Here is a 24,421-nt window from a genome sequence, read left to right on the forward strand (position 1 = left end):
GCATTAAACTGCTTTTTAGTAAGCGCCTCGTATTTATAATACTGAGCACATGTGGAGAGGGAAGTGCAGATTTCCTCCCCCTGGTATCTGATGACAGGGTGTATGGGAACAGCACAAAACTGCACCATGGGAGGTTTGTACTGGAAATTAGGGAAAATGTCTTTACTGTGAGGGTTGTTAAACACTAGAACAGGCTTCCTAGTGAGGTGGTTGATGCCTCATGCCTGTGTCCAAGTGACACTTGGATAATGCTTCAACTTCTGGTTATCTCTGAAGTGGTCAGGGAGTTGGACTAGATGAAGACCATTTCTTTGATGGCCCCTTCCAGCTGAACTATTGTATTTTTTTTTTTGCACCAAATCTCTAAAACTTCATTCTCCTGAAAAAATACAGGGAGTTGTTGCCAGACCCCAGGAGCCTCCTTGTTGGACTCAGGACAGAATTACAGTGCCTAGACATTTTTCTTCTTAATGAAGTGTCCTTAGCCAAAACGGTATCAGCTGTCTTTTACTCAGCCAGTCTGGTAAAGGAACACATGGGCAGGAGTAGCAATATCCCAAGTATTTTTGTGATGGGAGGTTCGTAGCACCATTTTGAGTTTTAGCTTAATTAACGTGTACCCCATCACCCTTTATTTTAGGAATCATTTATAGGTTAGAATTCTAGACTTCCTTGCCCAGAATTTGTTTTCTTTTGAAACTTACTAGTAACTTCTGCATCTGTTGTTGTTGGATGGGCATCTACCAAATGTTAGGATTGTTTTTCATGTATTCATTGTTTTGCCACGATTAACAGTGAATTCATTTGCCTTTGTTCAAGGCCAGTATTCAGTGAAGAAAATACAAACTTGATAGGGGCTTTGACAGTGATTTTAATAGGATTATAGTCCTTAAGTTGTATTTACATGTTTGATGGTCAGTACACACATTAGCACTTTCCTGGATGTCACAGAGTTCATCTGCAGTTTTGAAATCTGATTGATTTTGTATGTAAATTCTGGTCGCAAGGCTTACAGATGGTTTTAGTGTTTTCCTTTATGATCAATTCTACCTTTCCGAGAACAGAGATTGTATGACACAAATGAATGAAGGAATTCTTATAAATGATTTATAAACCTTTAAACTCAACTAACATGGTTTGAGTGACACAGAAATAATTTATGTTAGTACAACATATATTCCATATAAAGTATAGTATCTAGGAGACTGCCTCCAGCTCCATTGCAGTTTGAATTTGCTGTCTTCAGATGGCTTTTATAGTACCTGCAGAACACAGCTCATGATACCACTCACAAAGAGAATGAACGCCATTACACCTAAGAAAAAATATTTAAATATTCATTTAAGGGATTAAGGAAAGGTAAAAATGAGTGAGAAGATTAATTGTGTTTTTAAAAAACCTGTAGCATATAGCAAAAGTAAAAGAATGTACTGTAATTTTTTTTTTGTGTGCTGTGACAGAGATGAGATTTTTACCACTGGAGCAGTGTAACATTTGTTTTGCTTTAAGGACAGCTTAGTTACATAACATACGTTTATGCTTTTATTTCATTGTGAGTGAATTATGGATTGCTTTACAAATAAGTATAATTAACTTGAGTAGTTCATAAAATGCTTCCAATTCATGTTTGTATCTTTAAATTTCAATTTAAAATTTAAATTTAATTTAGTATGGACAGTTTTTTGAGTAGACTCACAATATACCCAGACTACTGCCTATCCTGTAGATCTGATAATAGTTCAGTGGGAAATAAGAGATTAAAGAAGGCAAAAACATTGCCACTTAGAAATCAGAGCGTTATACAGTAGCTTTGCAGAAAAAATGCTTTGAAACGAAAAGGCTTTTTTAAGCTCTGTGCACATGCCCTCCTGTCCTAGGCATAGGTGCCATGAAGGCCACCCAGGTCCCTCCTGTGCTGTAGTGCCGGCTGAGGGGGGAACGGGGGTGCCAGGCCCAGTACCGCTGGGAAGCAGGCACAAGGGGCGCTGATGAGGGCCCGGCAGTGTCTTGGCCGCCATTTTGTGAGGCCGCCATTTTGTGGCAATGCCTCGCCTCGCGGTAGTGTGGCACACAACCCCTTCAGGTACATTCCATGGCTGCAGCAGGTTTATGGCGTGGTTGGGTGAGTTCTGCTCAACAAAATATATGGCAGCACATTTCTTAATCAAGATTTTAAACTAGATTATAAGTAGGCTCTTCCTTTTTCTGGAAGTTGTGTTTCTTTGTATTTGGCCTAGGCTTTTCTGAGTAGTGAACCGAGTGGTTCTGAGGAGGAAAACTGCTCAAGCAGTGTGTGGCACAGAGTATAGGGCAATTCAGATGTACAAAAACTAGAGTATCTGTGGTTAATTATTTATTTTTTATCACCTTATTTATGTCAAGATGTGTTAGTTAGCCTTTTGCAAACACTAATCTTAATGGCCTTGTTTTTTGAGACCTAGTTTTCTAAAGTAAAAAAAATCTGAAATATTAAACTAAAATAAAAATCCATGAGGCAATTTATATAAGAAAGTACATTAGCATTTTTTGTTTGCTAAATGATCTGTTTTAATTTTTTTAGATGATTTTATATGAGTAGTAACAAGCTCTTGGGAGCAGTGCATATGTGAATGGATGATCACCAATTAAGGATATGTAGTCGAGGTTATAGCACTGTTTTTGTCAATATTTGTGCTTAGGTTGTTGTTACTATTAAATCTTAAACTGGTCACTGATGGAGGGGTAAGGCGGGCTTTCTCCTCTGGATTTTTTTATTTCAATTCCAGGAAAAAAATGAGTTGTCAACATTGTAACTGTTTGAAAGTTTAAGGGAAAAGTGAGTCATCCAATTAATTCGAAGTGTAAAAACAAACAGTTACCTGATAGTAAGATTTTTTTCCTGTGTTCAAATGTGCTGTGAGGGTACCACACTATTTAGCAATTGGTTGGCATTACTGTCCCGAAAGTGGCAAGCAAATGACAGAGGTGTATGACTTAGGGAGTTTGTGTTGTACCTGGCTGGCAGTGCTTCAATGCCTGAACTTAACTTGGCCTTTTAGAAATCCGTTCACTCTCAGAGCAAACCTTAGACTGGCCTGGTCTATAGATGAGAGTGCTGTTGACCAGATATACTAAGAATGATGGGCTGCAGCACTTGCAGTACAGAGGGAGAAGATGCACAATCTCTAGGATTTTTGGATTTCTTTTAACCTAGCTGTCAAGCATCAACAACAAGAAAATAAGACTTCAAAACACTGTGCTTACTGAAAGAGCCTTGCTGTGTAAATGAAGAGATATGTTCGTTTACTTCCAAGGATAGGTGAGATTTCATCAATGTAAGTGTGCCTTTGTTGTATGCGTGTTGTTTTTTTGTTTGTTTGTTTGTTTTTGTGTTTGTTTGTTTTGGAAGCACAGGTGTTTATACAATAGACATACAGTGACCTTTTATCAAGAGGGCTTTATTGTAAAACAAAACAACAAAATAAACAAAAAAAAACAGCAAACATTCTACAGTAGTAATTAACAAGAATGGTAGTTGAGAATGGACTAGAATATAAAGTAACTGTTTCTTACTGGAAAGCAGTAAGAAAGCAGTATGTTGTGGCAGACAAATGAAGTAGAATTTGTTTGCTTCAATGGTAACAGATTCATCTGATGATGTTAATAAAATTAAATTTTCCTCCCTTATAGGTTAGTTGAAATGGAAAGGAGTTATTAATCACCTTATAAATGCATTTTTATGTAAGGTAGTAAGTTCTGCAGTATTAAAAATTCAGTCTGTCCATATTAACACTGCATTTTTTTCTCATGTCAAAATGAAAAAAAAAGCTTTTATACAGTGGGAGAATGTATTTTGGAAGATTGCAAGTATATTATTTTACCTTTTGACTTGAAAGCACACCAAGATGAATATAAATAGTAAGATCCGGTTTCTAATTATTATTTCTGTAACGAAGGAACTGAGAAGTTCAAACTGTGAAGATTCCTGCTGCTTAATATCTCTAGTGATACCTAAGGTGATATAGTCTATTTCCAAGTCTAGTTCTTAGAAGCATAACAGAGGTCCATTGTGCTTTGCCTAGTATGTTTCCTTGAATAAAGAATCTCATCTGAGATGCTGATGTCATGTAGATAAAAGAATCTAATAGAACATTCCAACTGACTTTATTTTTCTCAATACTAGCATGAAATTTCTGATGTCAGTAGGGTTTATAGAATCGTATAATCATGTAGGTTGGAAAGAATCTTCAAGATCAGGTACGCTGAGGTCCAGAGAGAGAATCCTTAGCCTAGTTCTTCAGATGCTTTTAGTGTGACCAAGACTTAATGAAGTTTTGCACCAGGCCTGACACAGGTAGAGAAAAGTAAATTATTTCTGAAATGGTACTGGGCAGGGTTATCACACGTATGCCGTCTTTGCCTCAGAATATTGTGTTCTTTAATTTATTTTGCATTTTTATTTTGGTCGAGACCCTGAAGATGCCATAGGACTTGCTTTTCAGGGCCCAGGATAATGTTTTGGGTGGTTGCATGGGGCACAGGATTTGCTTCCAGTTATCTAGTGGTTGCTTCCACCATTGTAAGTACATGGTGCTTGCCATTGTGAGTTTGAGGGGGTGTGATATAATGAGGCTGCAAGACCTCCAGGTATTTGAGTTTCAGCCATCATTCTCTGTACCAGACAGGCTTTAACCACTTGGCTTGCTTACGTTTCACATTCATGGCTGACTTGTGCAATAGTTGTTTTTTAGGTGGAACAGCTGTTAATCTAATCACCTACTCTATTAGAACTCTATTTAGGCATAAGGTATATAACATGAAATTGTGACACTCAAGTGCTGAGAACAGAAAGTACTACCCATTTTGTCTAAGGGCAATGAAAGGTTTTGTTACCTCAATCAAAATGAAGGGCAAAGGACTAAATTTGCTGTTTGTATAGCAATGTAGTATGAATTTGTAATGCCCAGCCAAAATGTTGTAACACAATAAACATACTTATTCTAAAGTGACTCACCAACTACAGCTTTTTTTTTTTTTTTTTTAAGAAAAAAACTTTTATTGATTTTTAAAAGACTTCCAATGTAGACAATGCAGTCCAGTTCCTTTTGGTTATAAAGTGACTTAACATAACTTCCTAATACTTATATCCTTTGTAGCTTGTTCTTTGAGAAAACTGTCATGAATTGGGTCATCACCAGGGAATACGTAAAACTGAAGAGTAAGCAGTGGAAGCATAAAATTAGGAACAATCTTTCTCAAGTACTGTATTAAAAATACCATGGCAGTTGACTAAAGTAAAAGAGAGTGCAGTTTGAGTGCAGTTGTAAAAATGGAATTTCTTCCATCCTAAAAGTTACTTTTTTTCTGTGGACAAGATAACATCACACAGTGGGGAGCAATGAACTGTGTTGGAATAGCAGGAACAGGTTCATAAGTATTTCTAAGAAGGCACAGCTGTACATGCAAGGCCGTTCATTCTAGCCCTCATCCTCTTCATAATTTTGGATGGGACATGTAATTTATTTGGCCTTGGGCTAGCTAATTCTGTGTAATTATTTCCATCAATTAAATAATAAAAGCTTTTGGTAGCAGATCATCATTGACTTATTGTTCTTTGTTAGAAATAGTATATTAAAATGTTGATAAATGAAGATTTGCTTTTTTTTTGCAGCACCTGGGCCCTACAACTTTTTGAGTGAGTTTTGAATAACTGCAAAGTAACTTTGTATTTGTTTTGTATCTCTGTTGGTAGTTTCTGTGATGCTATGGAGGACTATTTCTCAGGTAGTTCTTGGTTTACTTTAACGTAATACAACTACATCAGTGAAGGATTACAGAAGCTAGCAAGTATGGTAGTTCACGTAAGGGCCTTGCATGAGCTCAATATGATTAAAAGATTACTGTATCTCAGTATCCCAAACACTATTGTGCCTTTATCAAGGCAGCATGTTACAGTGTGTAGTGCTGAGCTGCACTGCAGTCAGAGCATGCTCTTTTTCTTTAATCTTTTCAAACTTGTTGAACTGTTGAACCTTGTAGCAGGTGATTTTTTTTTTTTCTTCTACTATAAAGGAAGCTGTATCTCCATTGTGTACATTAAATATAGGACAGACTTGAACTTCCACATATTTCGTGTTTTCTTTTACATTCTCAATATAAGGTGTATTCATATGACTCTTTTGGTGGAAAATTCTACAGCTAATAAAAATAGTGATCTGTAGATGGCTCAGGACATAAATCATTCTATTTTGTTCATCAAGTCAAGGCAAATCTTACTGGATATTTAAGATCTTAAATGTAAGTTTTAAAAAAATATGTGGACACATGGTTTGAAAGGTTCTGAAAAGCAACAGAAACAACAATGCATATGAAGCTACAAAGTCCTAAGTTATCTAAATGCTATGCTGCAGGTATTATGTGGTGAACCTGAACTGGGGAGAGGTCATGAAATTTGTTACTGTCACTGCTTTCCACAGCTCCTTTTCTCTGAGTTTTCCTGTTCAGCTATGTTTTTGGACAAATTAATTTCCCTAAATAATGAAGGCTTCCTTGCAGAGATATTTTCAGAAAGTTTGAGAGTATGGGGATGAATATATGCTTACAAAGCTTTGTTTATTTAAGGTTGCTAATCTTGCCTGTTCATTGTCAACAAATGAAGATGGAATGAAAATCGTGCAAATGGCAGCTAATCACATCGAGACTTTGTGCCCACAGGTATGATTTTTTCAATTAATTCCTGTTACAGCGCACTCAGCATTCACTGTGTTTTTGTTGCACAACATAGATGTTTAGTCAGGCTTCTTCAGTCTTGCATTCACATTCCATCCACGCATGTTAATGTGGTAAATGGAGACCAAATAATAAATAGAGTGCACATACTTAGTTAATCCTTTTATTATTTCTTATTGGTTAACATAGGAATTATGAATAATCTGTATTATTTGGACCTTTTAGAAATCGTAATAATTGCAATTGAAAAAGCATTATTATGTTTCTGAAATGTAACCAGATTGAATTAATAGTGTACCATGATAAGCAAATTGGGAGTGTCTTTACTGTTGGAAAGCACAGTACATATATTGACTTGAACTTGAAATGTTAATTACATTTTGCTTTATTTTTTGTGTGTATGTGAATGTTAAAAGTGTTATTTCTTCTGATTATTGCCAATGAAAAAGCTTAAGCTTTTGTCTTAAGCAAATGAATGAGAAACAGCACAGCTGCAGATACATTTTTGGTACTTACCTTCTAAAAAGTGTTTTCATTCTATATTTCTCATGTTCAGAATTCTAGAAATGAAAAACTTGAGCAGTTACATTATTATTTTGTTCAGAGCAGAGACATAACTGATTTTTGTGTATCTGATGTGAGTGCTTCAGCCTCGAGGCTGCGTAATTTCAAGATTTTGTTCTTTGAAGAATACTGCAGTTTACACAGTAGCCTAAGTATTCTTCCCTTTTTGTGTGGTTGAATGGTTAAGGATAGTGGAAATACAAGGTGAAGAACAAATATTAACAGTATGCTCAATTACAAGCTTCAGGAGTCCTTTTTATACCTGTTGAGTAAATGGCAAGACTTGGGAAAAAGAAATTTATATCAAGAAAATGTGATACTCTGAAAGTATCACAGATCAGCGTTCTGTCTTACAGAATCACAGAGTGGTTTGCGATGGAAGAGACCTTAAAGCTCCTCTAGTTCCAACCCCCTACCATGGACAGGGCCCCCTCCCACCAGCTCAGGCTGCCCAAAGCCCCATCAAGCCTGGATGTGAACACTTCCAGGGATGGGGCATCCACAGTTTCTCTGGGCAACCTGTACCAGTGCCTCACCACCCTCTGAGTAAATAATTTCTTTTGAATATCTTAATCTCCCCTCTTTTAGTTTAAAGCCATTACTCCTTGACCCTTGCTTCACTTTGACCTTGATTCACTACACTCCCTGAAGTGAATCATTGTTTCGCTGCCTATTTTTCTAACAGTTTTACAGTTCAATGTCTTTATACATGCAACTGTATAAAAAGGGGCATTTGCTTTATTGTGTTAGTGCTTTTCTAAGATTATTGGCTTGTAAGAAGAATTAATGAACAGTTTCTTCCAGCTGCTTTGTTTCTCCAAGGTACAAGTGCACCTTTATAATACATTATTATGCATCCAGATGTAGTGTTTCTATTGAAAACATATTCTTTTCAGTATTGCGTCTGGTAGCAGAAGCACCTAAAATGGAATTTTGACTACAAGATTGTTGTTTTTGTTTTTCATGGCTATTTAAATTGCTAGGATTTAAAATATATATAGTAAAATATATAGTAAAATTGAAATGTAATGTGATTTTTGGTGTATTTTTTAACTTTGCTATGGTGGCTTTTTTATTTCTTTTTTCTTTAACTATTTTTTAGCCTTTGGTAAAAATGGGTGAAATAGTTGAAGATTATAGATCTGTCTAAATGGAAAATGTGCTATGTGATAAAATTATATTACTATTAGTGGTGTGTTCATTGTGCAGAATTTGCTGCTTTCTCAGATAAAGATTATTCCCTGTGAAAGCAGTTGCTGTTTTACCAAAGTAAGAAACAGCAGAGTAAGGTTTCTGCATTTCACAGGAAATCAGATTATGCTATATCATTTAAAAATTCTCCACGGGGAAAATAATTATTTCTTAAGATCCCTACAGGGCATATCAATTAGAATTTGGAAAGTGGAAATTTGCATGCAGAAATCCTCAGTGTTCATAACTCTGTAGAGTAAAAAAAAAATAGGGTTTAACTCTTATGTACTATTAAAAACACGTTGCCTGAAGGGAACCACATGCTTTGGATTAAAATCTAAAAAGGTTGAATGCAAAACAAACAAAAAAATACACACAAAAACCAAAATGCACAGAAAATGGTGTGGAGTCTTTGGAATTCTGCAGATTGGAGCATTAAAATAGCACCAGTGAAAAGGTAGGTAGAAAATTGGAAAGCCCTGGAGGAAACCCTTCTAATTGTTAAATTCTTATTGCTTATGTTCTATTAATTATACTGTACTGTACTGAAAACGTAGAGGGTTGGTTCTGAGCTCTGACCTTTTTTTTAATCAAGTGAGATTATTAGCAAATATTTTGACTGTTCAATAAATACAATAAGCAGAAAAAATCTGTTAGAGCAGATATGAAACAATGTTCATGAAATTGCATGAATACTTCATGGGGAATGAATGTCAAAAATATTTAATTTTATATCAATAACAGAATGAAGAGAGAGAGCTGCTTGCATGTGTTTTAGTGAAGGAGAAATAACTTCTGTTCATGTTAATAGCTTTTGGTGGAAGCATTTTCTTGAGTGTTGTCAGGTAGGTAAAATCTAAAATGTCACTGTTTTTCTACATTGGAATCCATATTGCTTTTGTGGTGTGCAAGCAAAATCACGATCTCATCAAGTCTATGAGAAAGATAAGAATCCACAAAAGCAAACTGTATCATTGAACATCAAGGGTGCAAATCTGTAGTTATATACTAATCTAGAATTTGAGTTTGTGCCCCTCATGTTTCACTTTAGTGATACGTTAGAAGTGTCTGGTTCCTTGTACTGTTAGTCTCATGGAGTAGGTCAGGATACCTGATAGAGGGTAAACCTGTCAGAGAGATGGAAAAACTCCCTAAATGTAGGACAGCAGAGATTAACAGACACAATGGTTCCAGTTTTTCTGTCTAAATTACTCTAGGAATTTACATTTCCCTCAAATTCAGACTGTGATAAGCTTTCATGTGGCTCAGCGAGTACGCTGGTTTCATAGTACATGAGTATATAAAGAGCAGCTAGCAAAGAGAAGGCAAGCTAAATCTATTTCTTTTTTAGTGCTTTCCATTGCCTTTTTTTTTTTTTTTTAAGTGTTTATGAGATGCAGTTATAAGGTGAGAGATCATCTGCACCTTCTGAAAAGTAGGAAGAAGATGGAGGTTGATCACAGATGAACTCCGTTGCTGCTTAACAAAGCAATATCTGCTTGATTAATTCTGTGAAACACAGTTGTTAAGCAGTTGTTAAGATGTAAGGGGAGTGGGGAGGGGACTACATCTGCAGCCATAGGATCTCCTTGGGATATACCTTTTTGCATTAAAAAACCTGTGGTGTGTGGAGCAAAAAAATTACTCCAGATACCAACAAACCATCTTTTATCTGTAATCACAAGTACACGGCCAGTGACCAACCTTTTGCATTTGAAGAGTGTTTTCTGTCAGGGGTTTATGGAGCTCTGCTGAGGGATCAGCTTGAGGAATAAGCCTGCCTTCTGCAGCAGGCTCTGAAGGAGGGAGAAGGTAGTGAGAAGAAAACAGTTGGTCAGATCTTGGGTGAAGCTGAAAGCCTTAGATCCCTGATTTAACCTGGGATATGGTAAAGTGTTGAGGGAGATGAGAGAAGCAAGATAAAACAGTATCCAAGTTAGGTGAAGTTGTGATGCTTCTCTCTGAAACTCAAGTCAATCAGAAGCGTGCATAGTGGAGGTGCTGTGATGCACATAGTGACATTTGATAATGACATTTTACTTCTTGAAGGAAAGAAAGCCAGTGAGAACCTACAGTGTTAATTCAAACAGATCTCGAGTGTTTCTTTGTGAGTGGATGAGTGACTTTGAACTGAAACTTGGACCAGGTGTTTGTAATTGGAGATCAGAAGTGGCCAGGGTCTTGAGACAGCAGCTGAGAAGAGCTTCAGTATTTCAGAGGGCTCTGGTTAGAAGCTTTTTATTAGAATTATTAAGGATCCCTAGGGAGATTTAAGAGCAGAAGGATATTGGAAAAAGCGTACGCAAAAAGGTAAATACTAGTTTTACTTCCTTTCAGGATGAACTTGTGCGGATTCAGATCTTGCTAGAGTTTGCTTGCTACTGGTTACTGAAACACAATTGGCATAGGGGAATTAGTTCTTCAGTGAGCCAAGTCCATTCTGGTATTGCATGCAAGGAAGCAAAATGCAGGAAAATTACATGAATGTTTATGGTTCAGTATGATCTTTATTTGATGGTGAGTAATCACTCCTATGTAACATTATTCTCAGCTATTTAAAAAAAAAAGGCAGGGTACACACAAGTATAACTAGAACCTTGGATCTTAGATATTTTTCTTGAGTTCTGTTTTTTTCTTAAGTATTGAGAGAGAGATGGAAACCCTTCGGCTATAAAGCTGTTAGGTGAGAAGGAAATTTGGGTAGCTAGAAATCTATTAGAGATAGAGTTGCTCTTTGTGTCAAAAAGAACAAAGAAACTTTATGTTGTTCTTAATGTTATTTAAAGGGGAACTCAAATCATGCGATTACACTCAAGAACTCTTCCACTGCTTCATGAGGGATCTAATAGAGAAAAACATACCAACTTTGTCACAGGTTAGGTAGGAATAAGGGAATTTTGGTACAGTACTGGTGTATAAGGGATGACTTGGAAATTTCCACTGTTTCTTTTGGTACATGTGTTTTATGCTCTGAAATTTAGACTCAACTTCTTTCACTCTGAAAACTCTCAGGGAGAAAAGATAAATGATCTGGTCTTTTTTTTTTTTTTTTTTTTAACTTCCCTGAAAACAGCCCTGTTAGTATCCTGCTCTAAATCATGCTGATTACTGGTTTGCAGTGGATTAGGACCTTTTCTAGGTACCTGGGGCTTGTCTGGGTTTATTTTACTATGACATTTATTTCTATATGAAATTCAGTGGAAAAATTCAATAAGCACAGAACTGCTACTCTTTAAGTGAGGACCCTCCCCATTCCCACAGAAAGAATCAAGATAGATTAGCCAAGATTAATTAATGTACACAAAAGCATCTGATAAGAATCCTATTTGAGTGCAGTTTTCAATGTAAAATTTCATCCTTTTCACAGTCCAAATCAAAATGCTTATTTCTTGGCAGGTGCCCACTGTCTTTTAAGTAATTGTTTGGATAATGCTATTTAACACAATACATTGAAGTAAAGTCACAAAGCAAATTCTACTCTTCGTAAATTCTTAATAAAATGGCAGAGTTCAAAAATGGATTTTAGACATGGCAAGATTCCAAAGTCTTAATGATAGTCATCTCTGAAAACAAAGCTACAGCTCTTATGCAAGCCTGCTGGTTGTGCTCTGGAACAGACGATGTTCAAGTATGCTATGTTTTGACGTGTGCTACCATAATACTGATCTCTGACATTTAAAGTGTATATCATATAGGGTTTGTTGGTGCAGTTTGTGTTTATTTTTATATTTGCTTTTCTTTCCCCTCCTACAATACTTTATATATATGTATATATTATATATATACACACTAATCAAAAGAGCATAACACTTAACACAATTCTGACACAGCTTGAATTCTTGGTGCTGTCTTTCCTTGCTGTTTCAAACTTCATATGCTGTTAGTTATTTTTAACATAGTTCTGTATGTGGCTATTAAAATACCACTGAAGATAGAAGCTGTGTTTTTGGCTGTGTGAATTTGTGAATAAATTACTGTGAAAGTTCAAGTAACATGGGGAACTATTGTGTGTGGGTGCTATTGAAAAGGCATTTAGATACAGCTATTATGAGGCATAGTCAACATGGGTTCTTGAAGGTAAAGTCCTGTCTTAGGACTTCGGGCTATGATAACATCACTTGTTTATCAGATGAAGGGAAGGCAGTGGATGTAGTCTTTCTAGCTTTATATAGGGCCTTTGATTCTGTGCCTCACAGTATCCTTCTGGACAAACGGTCCAACTGTGAGATGAACAGGTACATAGTGTGCTGGGTGATGAACTGGCTTGATGTTAATGCTCAAAGGGTTGTAGTGAGTGGCTCTACATCTAGGTGGTGGCAAGTCACTAGTGATGTTCCCCAGGGCTCCATTGTATAGTCAGTTCTTTTAAACGTAAATGATCTGGATGGAGGAGTTGAATGCATCCTCAGCAATTTTGCTGGTAATACTGAACTGGAAGGTGCTGTCATCTCCCTGAAGGGTTGAGAAAGGTTGCAAAGGGATTGAGGTAGATTGGAACACTGTACAGTCGGTGATGGCATGAAGTTCAACAAAGCAAGATGCCAGATTCTGCACTTGGGATGGAGTAATGTTGGGCACAGGTACAGTCTGGGAGACAAGTGGCTGGAGAACAGTCCTGTGGAGAGTGATTTGGGAGTGCTGGTCAGTAGCAGGCTCAGCATGAGCCAGTAGCATGCCCTCATAGCCAAGAGGGTAAAACGTGTTTTGGGGTGCATTAAACATAATATAGCCAGCTGGTCAAAAGAGGGGATTCTCCTGCTATATTTAGCATTGTTGCAGCCTCACCTTGGATATTCTGTACAGTTATTCGCTCCACAATGTACAACAGGTCCTTGAAAGCATCCAGAGGAGGGCAACAAAGTTGGTAAAAGGGCTGGAAGGCATGTCCTATGAGGAGAGGCTGAGGATGCTTGGGTTGTCTAGCCTGGAGAAAAGGAGGCTGAGAGGTGACTTCGTTGCTCTCTGCTGCTTCCTGAGGAGGGGAAATGCAGAGGGGGGTGCTGGTTTCTGCTCCCTGGTCATGGGCGGCAGGATGTGTGAGAATGGCACAAAGCTGTGCTGAGGGGTATGTGTCTGTGCGTCAGATTGGATTTGAGGGGAAATCTCTTCACTGTGACAGTGATGGCACAGATTTCCTAGTGAGGTGGTTGATGCCTCTTGATTCTCAATGCTCAAGAGGCACTTGGACAATGCCCTTTAGAAAATGCTTTAACCTTTCGTTAGCCTTGAAGTGCTGAGGCAAGTTGGACTAGATGTTCTCTGAATTTTCCTTCCAACTGAACCTTTCTGTTCTGTCAGGGTAAGCAAGGTGTAGAGCTGATCTGTGGAACATATTTATACATCTTAGATTTCCTAGCCATTCAAATACAGATCTGGGAGCATTGTCTTCAACAGTTTTTATTTGTTTGGCTTGTCCCAGCATAATATATGTTTTTCAGCATTATCTCGACTGCCCGGAACTTACTGTATGCAGTATTGGGAGATTACAGAACTGTTTCTTTACTGGCACATGCATCTGCAGTAAGGAGAATGTAAAAAATGGGAAGACTCTCCATGAGAAAGCAGTCCTTGCAGCCCTCTTCTCTTTGAATTTTAGTAATTTCAGCACTGTTGTGTAGTGATTCTTTCCTGTCTCTCAGCCAGACAACCCTAAACCTGTTGTGTAATCATAACTTGTTTGTGATTCCTATATATTTTGCACAAGCTTTAAATGTGAATGTTCTATATTTTCTCAAAATCAAACATCTAATCAGTGTTTTTTTCCGTTATAGAAACCAACAGGGGAATTAGGTATTGTCCTTTGAGCTGTGTTTTGATTTACACTTAAATTGTTTAGCTCTTCTGAGCTGATCCAGATACGATTTGCTTCTCTATTATTATTTGGAAAGTATTTACTTATGCAACAAAGCTGAAAATTTTTCCTCACAAAAAATGAGACTTTTAGCTAACAAGCAGGCAGTATACTTCAGATGTATTAGATTTTTCAGATACTGAAGTTTACTTATATTATGATGCTATGGATTTTTGAAACTAACAATCTACGTTTCCTATAGGTTTGCTTTTTCTTTAGGGGAAATCAATCATCCATTTTGTTCTTTGTTTTGGTACATAAAATGGTGGAAGCATACACTGAAGAAGCTTTTTATTAGTGCCATAAAAATAGTTCTACAACATCACTTTAATAACCACAGTTGTTTCATTGTCTTGGTGGAACAGGCTGTGTGGCATCTCCTTTTATCTGTCTTAATGCCATTTTCTACACATAGAGCAGTCTTGTGCAAGGGCAGAAGTAATGGGGGGGAACATGGTAAATCAGTGAGTTCTCTACCATCTGCTTTCAAAGAGATAAAACAGATGTTAGTATCTCTAACAGTATCAGACATCTTTTTAAATACCTTCTGCAGTCTTTGAATTGAGAGATTAATTAAAAGTACATATCATGCCTTAATAATATTTCTAAAACCAAAGCAAAGATGTTTTGGTGAAGCAATGCATTTTGCTTGTAGCTTTTTACCATGTTATCAAAGTTCATGCACAATGATGCTGAAGTTAATGAAGAAATTCTCATTAACCTTAATAGCTATCATAGTCTGCTTGAATGTTCCTATATTTAATTCCTTTTCTTACACCTTTGTTCCACAAGCAGTTTAATCTGTCATACATCATCAGTGCTGCTAGAGATTCGGTCTCTCTTCCTACTCTCAAGCTGTGATTTCTGCCTCCTTTCCTTGTGACTGAAGCAGCAATTGAAAGTATTCAGCCATATGTATCAGGAAACTGATGCCACTGAGAATTAACTTCAGAAGCAAGCAAGGAGTTTAGTTTTCATTCAAGTCAGTTGTCTGATATGGTTTGCAGTATGGATGTATGAGCACTCCGTACTTGCTCAAGCGAAAGAATGAGAAAAAGAAGTCTAAACAAGGAGAGGGCCACTGCCTTCAGTGGCATTACAGACTAGTGCTGGGTTGAGCTGATAATGAAACACCTTTGGTTTTAGAATTTCGGTGTTTGTTACCAGTATCACAAAATACCTGTCACCAGCTACTACGAGACGTTGTGTAGAAGTTGTTTTTACTCCAGTCCTCAAGTATCATAATACATGATCCTGTTTCGCATGGATGATCATTTATACCATTAGAACAGTGATCTGCTGTGCAGCCTGCGGCAAGCTGCTGAAAAGGAACATGTACAAGAACAGCCATGCTCTAGAATTTTCCAGTCTGACCATCTGACAAGGACTGAAAATGAGAAAATAGGAAAACCTTTCTCATTTCCCCTTGCATCATTTCTTGGCATTAATAGTTGTTACCTTTTTCTGTTTGTGAGATTGAAGTCTGTTGTTGTAAAAAGCTTGTGGCGTTTTTAATTGGTTGGGATACTATAGAATCCTAATGCTGTGGGCCAGCAAAATGTAGTGCTTAATGCTCTAATGCAAATAGAATTAGCGGGATGTTTGTTTTGGCTTTAACTTTTCCAATAATCACTTTGAAGGGAAATAAAAAGTAAACTATGACTCCTACTTTTCCCTGGAAGTCTCATGTTCATTGTGACTGCTTGGCTATTTTATGATAGTACTTAGAGAGAGAATAATTAACTATGCAATGCCTTGAGGTTTTCTTAGTTCTCATCTTCCAGCATCTGTCGTGTAAGAATAGAATCCTCAGCAAATTCTCAGTTCATAATATTGAGAAAGTACCAACTATACGTGCTGAATGGCCTCATCTTCCTTAGCAGAAGTTGTTGTGTTTTATCCTCTTTTCTGCTTGCCCCACCTGAGATTACTGCAAGTATTGGAAAGACAGAAGAACAATGGAGTTTTTAAAATTGTTGGAAGGCATTTGTTGTAGATGCATACTCTGCGAAAAGTCTATGAATGTTCTGTAAAAGATGTATTTTTCCTTGTGCCTTTAAAACTTTGAAAGCCTTCTTCCTGGAAAGGTACTTCTTTTCTTTCTTCAACTTCTTCATTTCTCGCGATAATTTTTCCTGAGGTGCCACATTTTGTTTCTGACAGTTCTGCAGCAGAATGCTAAGGAAGGAAAGAAAGGCAGTAAAACATCCTTGTTGGAGACTTGTCATAAAGAACTACTGAGTCTGTGGAGGAGGGTGGTCATACACTAGGAAAGTTCATAGTAGTACATGACAACAATACTTCTGTTAACAGCTTTATTCTTGCATGGTTTTTGGAAGAGAGGGGAGGACAGCAGTGAAGAGCTGAGAATATGAATAGCTATTGCATGAAGTAATATATAAATAGCACAGATGGGAACATTTTCCTCTTGTTGAAGCAAGAAGCTGAAATCACACGGTTCGTGTGTGGTTTCATCTGACATTGTTTCATGGCATTGGGCTTAATGTTGCGATCAGCTGCTTCCCCAGTTCTGGGATGCGTTTTGGCTGGACTGTTGGATGTCTGATGGGGATCCTCATGGGTGCTTCAGCACCCTGGAGGCAGCTGGTGATGTAGATGGCAGGAAAAAGATGCATGCACCAAGTCTGGCAAGCACCAGGTCTCATGCAGCAGTGGGGATGTTGGTGTTTGGCAAGGTTCAGACAGCAGCAGCTGCCTGTGAGGAAACCTACAAAACCATTATGCTTGGTGGCTTTTTTGGTGGTTTTCATTATCATTATTATTACTACTAATTCTTTTTAAAGTTTCTCACATCTGTTAGTACTGCAATTTAACATAGGGGTAGAAATAGGAAGTGAATGAGGTGAAGGCAAGTTCAGTATATCTGTAGCATGCATAGGGTGGGGCTATACTGTTTACCTTCTGGCATGTGTATAAGACCCCCATAAGGTTGCAGCTAAGGAATAAGCTTTTGGCATTTTCTAGTGACTTCTGTACAATCTTGCAAAGCGAAAAAAGGGTCAGGAAAATGTTATTTTTCTTTTCTATGTACCCATCTTCTACCTCTATCGGGGTAGACTTCACTGAACTGGAGAATTCTAGAACATCTCCCAAGGAAGTGTCTGGCCTGGAGACATGTGGTAAGGTAAATTTTACAGAGTTGGCCAATTCACATTTCTGATGAGCTTCCAAGTTTTTAAAATGTGGTTTTAAATGTTTCCTGTAAAAGAAGAGCATCAACTTGAAGGCAGCAGATAACTACCCTTCTTGTGTTCTAATCATTTCTTCCTGGAAACCAAAATGTTAAAAAGTCATTAAAAAAGAAGGGAGTTAACATGATTTGCAAGAGGCTTTTTATGAGCTACAGTACTGGAATGACAAACTCCAAGTATATGTGACAATTTGACAATCTGCTACACAAACTAAGAAAAGGCAGTCTAAAAAACAGAGAAACTATGCACCCAAATGTGAATACTGAATACTTACCCTCATTTTCAATTTTTTTGTACTGCTGCATCATTTTAAACTGAAATAATGAGAGTACTTTAATATTACTTTTTATTTATTGTCTCAGTGTCTTGTTAGGGTCTCTGTTCAATCCCTGAAGTGTTAAAGATAACGTTCACTGTCTTTGCTGTGGAAGGTTTACATATGCATTCAGGAAGACGCATGTGGGACCTGTATCAACCTGACATAGTTGGGTATGGGGTTAGGGAAGCTTTAGAGGATGTTTTTCTTTTTTTTTTTTTGTTTTGTGTGTGTGTGTTTTTTTCCCCTCCTTCCTCATGATCGCCCCACACCTCCCAGAAGTACTAGGTGATGCTGGGAGTTAACGCTTACGAGTTAAGTTGCACAAATTGTTTTTAAAAGGTACATGAACATTTATCCTAGTGTAATGAAAACATGCTTCTTCGTATCACTGTCAACCACTTTTCAGATGTCAGGAGATAGATATACGCAGGAATCTATTTCATTTCTACCCTGGAGTATTGGATTAATATTGTTCATAGTATTGTGACTTCCCCCTCGCCCCACAGTTCTGTTTGTTCGTGAGGGAATTCTTTATATGTGTGTTAGTAATTCATTCACAAGCCTCCTGGCCAGTAGCTTGTAATAACCATGTAGAAATTAAATCTGCCCAGCTAGTACCAAGAAGACCTTTGCTAAATTTGAACAGTGCGTTAATACATACAAAATTTGTTCTGTGACCTTTTCTCAGAGCTTAATTAAAGGTAACTAATACTATCAGAAGTTAATCTTTATGTAACCTCTACAACTCAGTCAACTTTGTCCCTACCAAAACAAATGCCTCCAATGCTATCGTTTCTTCTGCTTCAATTCTGCTTCAAATAATCTGAAAGGAGGAAGGAACAGTTAATTAAATGTTAGTTTAACCAAAACAGAGCTTGAAAATGAAACTTCTAAAATGTTGTTTATCCTAGATATTTGAACTCACACATTTAGTACTGTGGAGATTGCTGTATGTTTTTTTTTTTTATTATTACATCATTATTTTTTACTGGATTTTTTTTTAATATATACCTCAAAGAACAGGTGTCTTAATCTTTTCCGAATATAATGAAAAATCTCATGGTTGATATCCTGTCATACCATCTGTGCACCTACCTCCTCCTAACTGTTGGTACTTGATAATGCTATTGAGACTATTTAAGTTTTTCAGGATACAGTGAGAGAGTAGTATGCTGTGAATGGGACTTGCCCTGTTTACAGAAGCTGAGGGAAGTTTCATGTGGAAGTACAGTCTCACTTTGTCAGTGATCTGTGAATTTTTGATCTAATGCTTAAAAGATCTCCAACTTCCCATTTTCTTTTAGTTTCATTGGAGGTAGATAGCACTTCTAAAATTCACTCAAAAAATAGAGTAGATTTTATTAATAATTACACATAAGTAATTCTTAATGCATTATCAACATGATCTCAATTTTATGTAATGTTGACTGAAATACATTTTGTGATTAAATATTATATATACAGGATACTCAGCTTTTAAAGTTTTAGGAACTTTTCAAATTTTGTTATTTTAATGGCTTTTTATGGCAGATGTGAAATCAATAATTCCGTATTCTTAAGCTTTTTTTTTGCTTTGTTTTTAAATCATTGTAGTGATTTTTTGTGTTTAGATATTTCTTTAGGTTTTGGGTTAGTGGTAGATATTGAGACATTCTTACAGAGTTGTGGATGTCTGGATATTCATTCTCCCTCACTGTGTTGAAATAAATACTAGGAAGAGCTTGACAAAATTCTGCACAAGGTTCTGGTGAAAGAAAAAGCTAGCAAACTGCTAGCTTTTTTTAGTTTTGTTAGTAAAACTTGTTTTGGGAAATACTTTTTCATGATGTTGCTGCAGTATGTGTTGGGTATAATCTCCTTATACTTCTGTTACTTTTCCTAGAGTGTATCCCTGAGAAGTGAGTGGCTCTTGCTGCAGAAATAGTCAATCTTCATCATAAGTAGAATACTATATAATTACTTTTTAACATTCAAATTGGAAGGGACCTTAAGGATATCTTCAGCCCAGCCTTCTACGCAAAGCAAGTTCACCAGTGAATACAAACTGGCTTTCTCAAAAATTTGTCCAGTCACATCTCAAAAATCTTGAAGAACAGAGGCTTTACAAACTCTATGGGCCCACTGTTCCTGTGCTTGATTGACCTTGGTGCGAAAACGTTTATGCATTTATACTGTTGTATAGATAGTCCTTAACTTTTCTGTGTAGTTATCCACACCTTTAGAGATGAACACCCCAACCATGAAACGTCATCCTTCTAAAGATGAGGATGAAGTAGTCAATCATATGATAGTTAGGATTGAAAAGCAAAGTTTTCTTTGCTTTGAATTTGTGCTCCTGATGCTAGTCTGTTCTAAGTGTTAGTCCGTGTAAAATGGTCTTGTCTTGTTTACTGCTTAACAGGGGTAAAGGTGGCAAAGCATGGCCCGTGGGGAAAAGAAAAGGAGGGATGGCATGCAAAACAACCAGGAAGGTAATTTCACTGTCAGAACGCCATTTTTATGGGGACTGCAGTCTAAAATTTTTGTAAAGTGTGAATTGAGGTTTTATATAGAAAAGACTTTAAGAAACACAGTTCTGAAGTTCTTGTTTTTAATATAGTGGCTGCCTTTGAGATGTTGCATGTAATTGGAGAATCTATTACATACAGAAAGGACAGTTAGTTCTTGGGGTAATTTTTAAGGACAGTAGAATAATGGCTATCAAGTTGAGTTTGTTAGTACATCAGATGTATTATACTTGTGTTCATCTTTGTAACGACTTTCTGTATAGGCAGGATAGTATGGATTACCAATAGCTTAAAAATGTATGGGCGATAGAAAGGCTGTCTGCCGATGTCGACAACAGTGGAATAAATGAAACTGATGTCTGAAAACTTAGATATATTTAGAAGGGGGCTTATATACAGTATCTCTTCCCACCCATGCTTACACTTAGGTTGAAATTACATATGGACATTTAAGGTATTACTAAGCTTCAGGATAAGCAAAATTGAGAACATTTATTCTCAAACAAAGCTATGTGTTACTCATTTGGCTGGGTTCTAAACCATGTGATCTTGGTGTAAGTTAACTTCAGCTCTTTACATTTCACTGTACTAGCATACACTAGGGCAGAATTACTTTTTTTTTTTTTCTTGGAGGTAAATTTCTATAGCATAGTTGAGAAGTATTAGATTGAATTTGGCTCAGCTCTTACTCTGTCAAGTTGATGGATCTGCCCACTTACTTAATTTTGTCAGAAGCTATGAGATGCTGGAGCTGCAAATGAATGTAAAGCTTGGTTTGCTCCCCCTACTCAACTGCAAAAAAAGATAAGAAACAAACAAGCAACCAACCAACAACAACAAAAATCCACACAAGCAATAAAGACCTTCTCTTCATTTCACTAAAGACTAATATTTTTTTATCAGTATTTGCAATATCCTGGTATTTTTTTTCTGAGAATTGTTTTTTTTTTTTTTCTTCTGCTGTAATGCCTGTCATTTCAGACCTTTTCCCTTGCTCCTATTTTAAGTTAAATTGATGGGATATTTTGGGAATGTTACTGCAATCCTATGCACTTTCTATTGTTCTGTTGTCTTCTTTTGCCTTGCCTTTAGCTGGATGACTTGACCTCAACTTACTGGCCAATCTCTCTGAATATTGCTTGTTCTCATTGTGTAGTAGGATTAGATGTCTGTTAGCTTCCATTTTTTTCTTTCTAAAATACAGGAGTAACTGTCCCATACTCTGAGGCTACCCTAATGAACACTTGTCCAGGTTTTTTCATGGTAACTCATTATGCCCAGGGGTAGCTTGCTGAAAGATCTTCTCTATCCTGTGCATGCCTTAAATCTCAGTTTAAGTTATCTGTGTTTTTATATAGTAATCAGCTGTTTAGAAGTTAGTTTTTAGGAGGTATGTAGGATTGTCTTATGATTGTTATCACCTTGCTCTATCCTCGAGCTTCCTTTCACTTGGGTAATCTGTTATTGTTCCTTTAATTTATTGAGACTGGCTTTGATTTAATGAAGTGTTTAGAGAGTATTTAAGAGAGTACTCTTTTAGAGAATATGCTTTATCCTGTGCTGGATGAGGACATATGTATGTACTGCAGTACAAGTAATGAGAATAAATGCTGTCCTCAGCTAACTTGTGCAGGGAGATACTTGAAAACTGTTAGTTCAACTCCTGGCAATAGGCCTAAGCAGTAGAGCAGGAGGAATAACAATTTTCTGGTAATGTTTACCTGAGCTGTGGGATTTAGAGCACAGAAGTGCCATGTCTGGGACACGTGACAAAGTAATGGTAGGTGATAATGACATTAGAACAACCTAAAGATGCTAAAATAAGAAAGAGGGAGGCTTTCTGTAATTGGCCAGCAACAAGTGACTACCCCAGTTTAGGTCAAGAAGCAGTGGTGAAGCAACGACTTTCAGATGTGTTCTCTTTTAATTGTTACTTGAGGTAATTTCAGATAATGTTTGATTTATGCCATAAATGATAATTAGAGTTAGGTAGAAAGGCTGAACTGCATGGAGCCTAAGAAATGGGCTAAAGCTTTTGAGCTTTAGCTAAAAAGAAGAGAGTCCTGGTGAAGCATGCGCTTTTTTATTTTTAATTTTCATTCTACAGGAAAAGAGAATTTAAAAAAATTCCCTTTATTTGTGTGATCACTTGTCTGTTTCTTACACCATATTGAAATTATCCCATTGTCTAAATTATACGTGTTTCTGATTTGTTTTTTTATACTCAGTATTTTGTGGCTTCTTTGTGGTTTTTGAAGTTCTAATTACATTTTATTCTGAAAATCAAAATACTAGTATTGTTCGGGTATTTAAAAGTTGTTTGTTTTTTTAAAATATACATTATATTATTTCTTCATCAAAATGGATAAAGATTCTTGTCAAGTTGGGTTATTCTAAAATCAAGTAAAAAAGTGCAAAGAATATGATTCAGAAAAGAACATGAGGCTGATCTTAAAGAAGAGCGTTGCATTGCACTGTTTGGATGAGTTCTTGTGCCTGTTAGGTTTGAGGTGGATCGACCTCTACAACGCAACACCAGAATGATGAATGCCCCCTTTTTCAATCATATTGGAATTGTCTTACAAAGACTCCGATGGCTACAGATTTGGAGCCTATTCACAGGTTTATACAATGGAGCATTTCTTGGTAGTTGCTCCTAATTAAGTGAATCAGGGCCTTTGGGGCAGTTCCAGATGGAATCAAGAAAGCTAATAACATGCCTGGATTTCACCAGGTTTTAGCAGCCTCACTTAGTCCAGTGATCTGTTACTTTTAGATGATTCCCAGACAAAAAATCTGCTCTGTCATGATTATGGGAGGATTTTCCTTACCTGTTTAAAATAAATAAATAAATAAATAAAATTACAAGTATTGGTCTTAATTGTCTTATGGAATATAGGTATTGTCACATGTTGTGAAAGCTTCATTTAATCAAAGTGGGATTAAGTCTTCTTGTAACTGGATATTGAGCGCAAATTACTTTGGAAACTGTAAAGGATGCAGTAACCTGAAATAGTTAATTTAGGAATAGCTGCCTTCCTGTAGAATGTTAACTGATTGAACCTGGAACTGTGCACTTACTGGGTGGAAACCTTAGTTAATCTCTGCGGTTTGTGTTAGGTGGTTGGACTAGATGATGTGAGGATTCTGTGTAGCTTTAGAGTCCATCAATCTCAGTGTCAGAGCAAGCTCTGTATTGTTAACTGAAGATGCCTGCCTGTGCTGTAATTTTTACTTTTAGTGAAAGTTTCAGGGCTTTATTTCCAGACATATCTGGAGTCTATCTGGATTTCTCAATTCACCTATTTAATAAAGTTGACTACATTCTATAAGAGTTTTGGTTGTTCTCCCAAGCAGTTTACCTGTTTTTTTATGTTTTTCAGGATAAAAATTTTACGGTTTTTATGGTACTGAAACAGCTTTTTATATAGTCACATCACTTTATTTTTGGCTGTCAGTCCCCTGGTAAATCAACTGAAACAAAAACAAATAGGAAGAAAAATGTTTGATTGTATCCAACCAGAAACAGGGTTTGACTTTCAGATAGCTTATCATTTCAAGCTTGAACAGAAAAAAATTAGAAATTACTTGTGCAGTATCTGAGTCTTGATGGACCCATTTTGTAATCAAAATTATTTAGTTACTGTGATGAATGGAAACGGGGTCAATGTGACCTAAGAATTACTGAGGTGAAATACTGAGCTCCTAACTGACAAGATCAAGCATGAGAGGGAATGAACACAGTAAAGTCCCAACTTAGACAAATGTGTTAACTTTAAGAGAGTGTTGGAGGAGCTGTTGTAATATACAAAAGTCCTACACCGCTGAAAGTTACTTTACCTTTGATACTGATATCCAAATAAAGAACAATGAAATTACTACTTAAATGCAGCTATGGAGCATCCATCACGTGACCAGATTTATCAGTGGCTTTGGCTTAACAAATGCAGAGTCTGTTTAAATGGGTACTAGTACTTGCTTGAGCTTTGTTCCATCTTTGTATCTCATTTCTGGGACTCTTTGGGCAGCAGACACTAATACAGTTGTACAGCTATTGTTCTCAATGCTT

The 24,421-nt window shown here is 36.8% G+C and overlaps 1 protein-coding gene across 23 annotated transcripts in view; it reads left to right on the forward strand.

The window, feature by feature from the left end:
* Window positions 1-24,421, forward strand: part of CTNNA3 (catenin alpha 3) — a 477,233-nt gene that overhangs the window by 292,597 nt on the left and 160,215 nt on the right. For 16 of the 23 annotated variants that reach the window (XR_011098146.1, XM_068687731.1, XM_068687736.1 and 13 more), the window contains one exon: window positions 6,601-6,693. The exons of 1 other annotated variant lie outside the window; for it this stretch is intronic. Coding sequence is in view for 19 of the 22 variants with exons in the window: in XM_068687731.1 (XP_068543832.1) it covers window positions 6,601-6,693 (93 nt within the window). In the remaining 3 variants the exon portion in view is untranslated. 6 more of the 23 variants (XR_011098147.1, XM_068687748.1, XM_068687745.1 and 3 more) reach the window with 6 other exon arrangements.

The sequence above is a fragment of the Anas acuta genome, chromosome 7 (assembly GCF_963932015.1).
Source record: "Anas acuta chromosome 7, bAnaAcu1.1, whole genome shotgun sequence".
Taxonomy (NCBI): domain Eukaryota; kingdom Metazoa; phylum Chordata; class Aves; order Anseriformes; family Anatidae; genus Anas; species Anas acuta.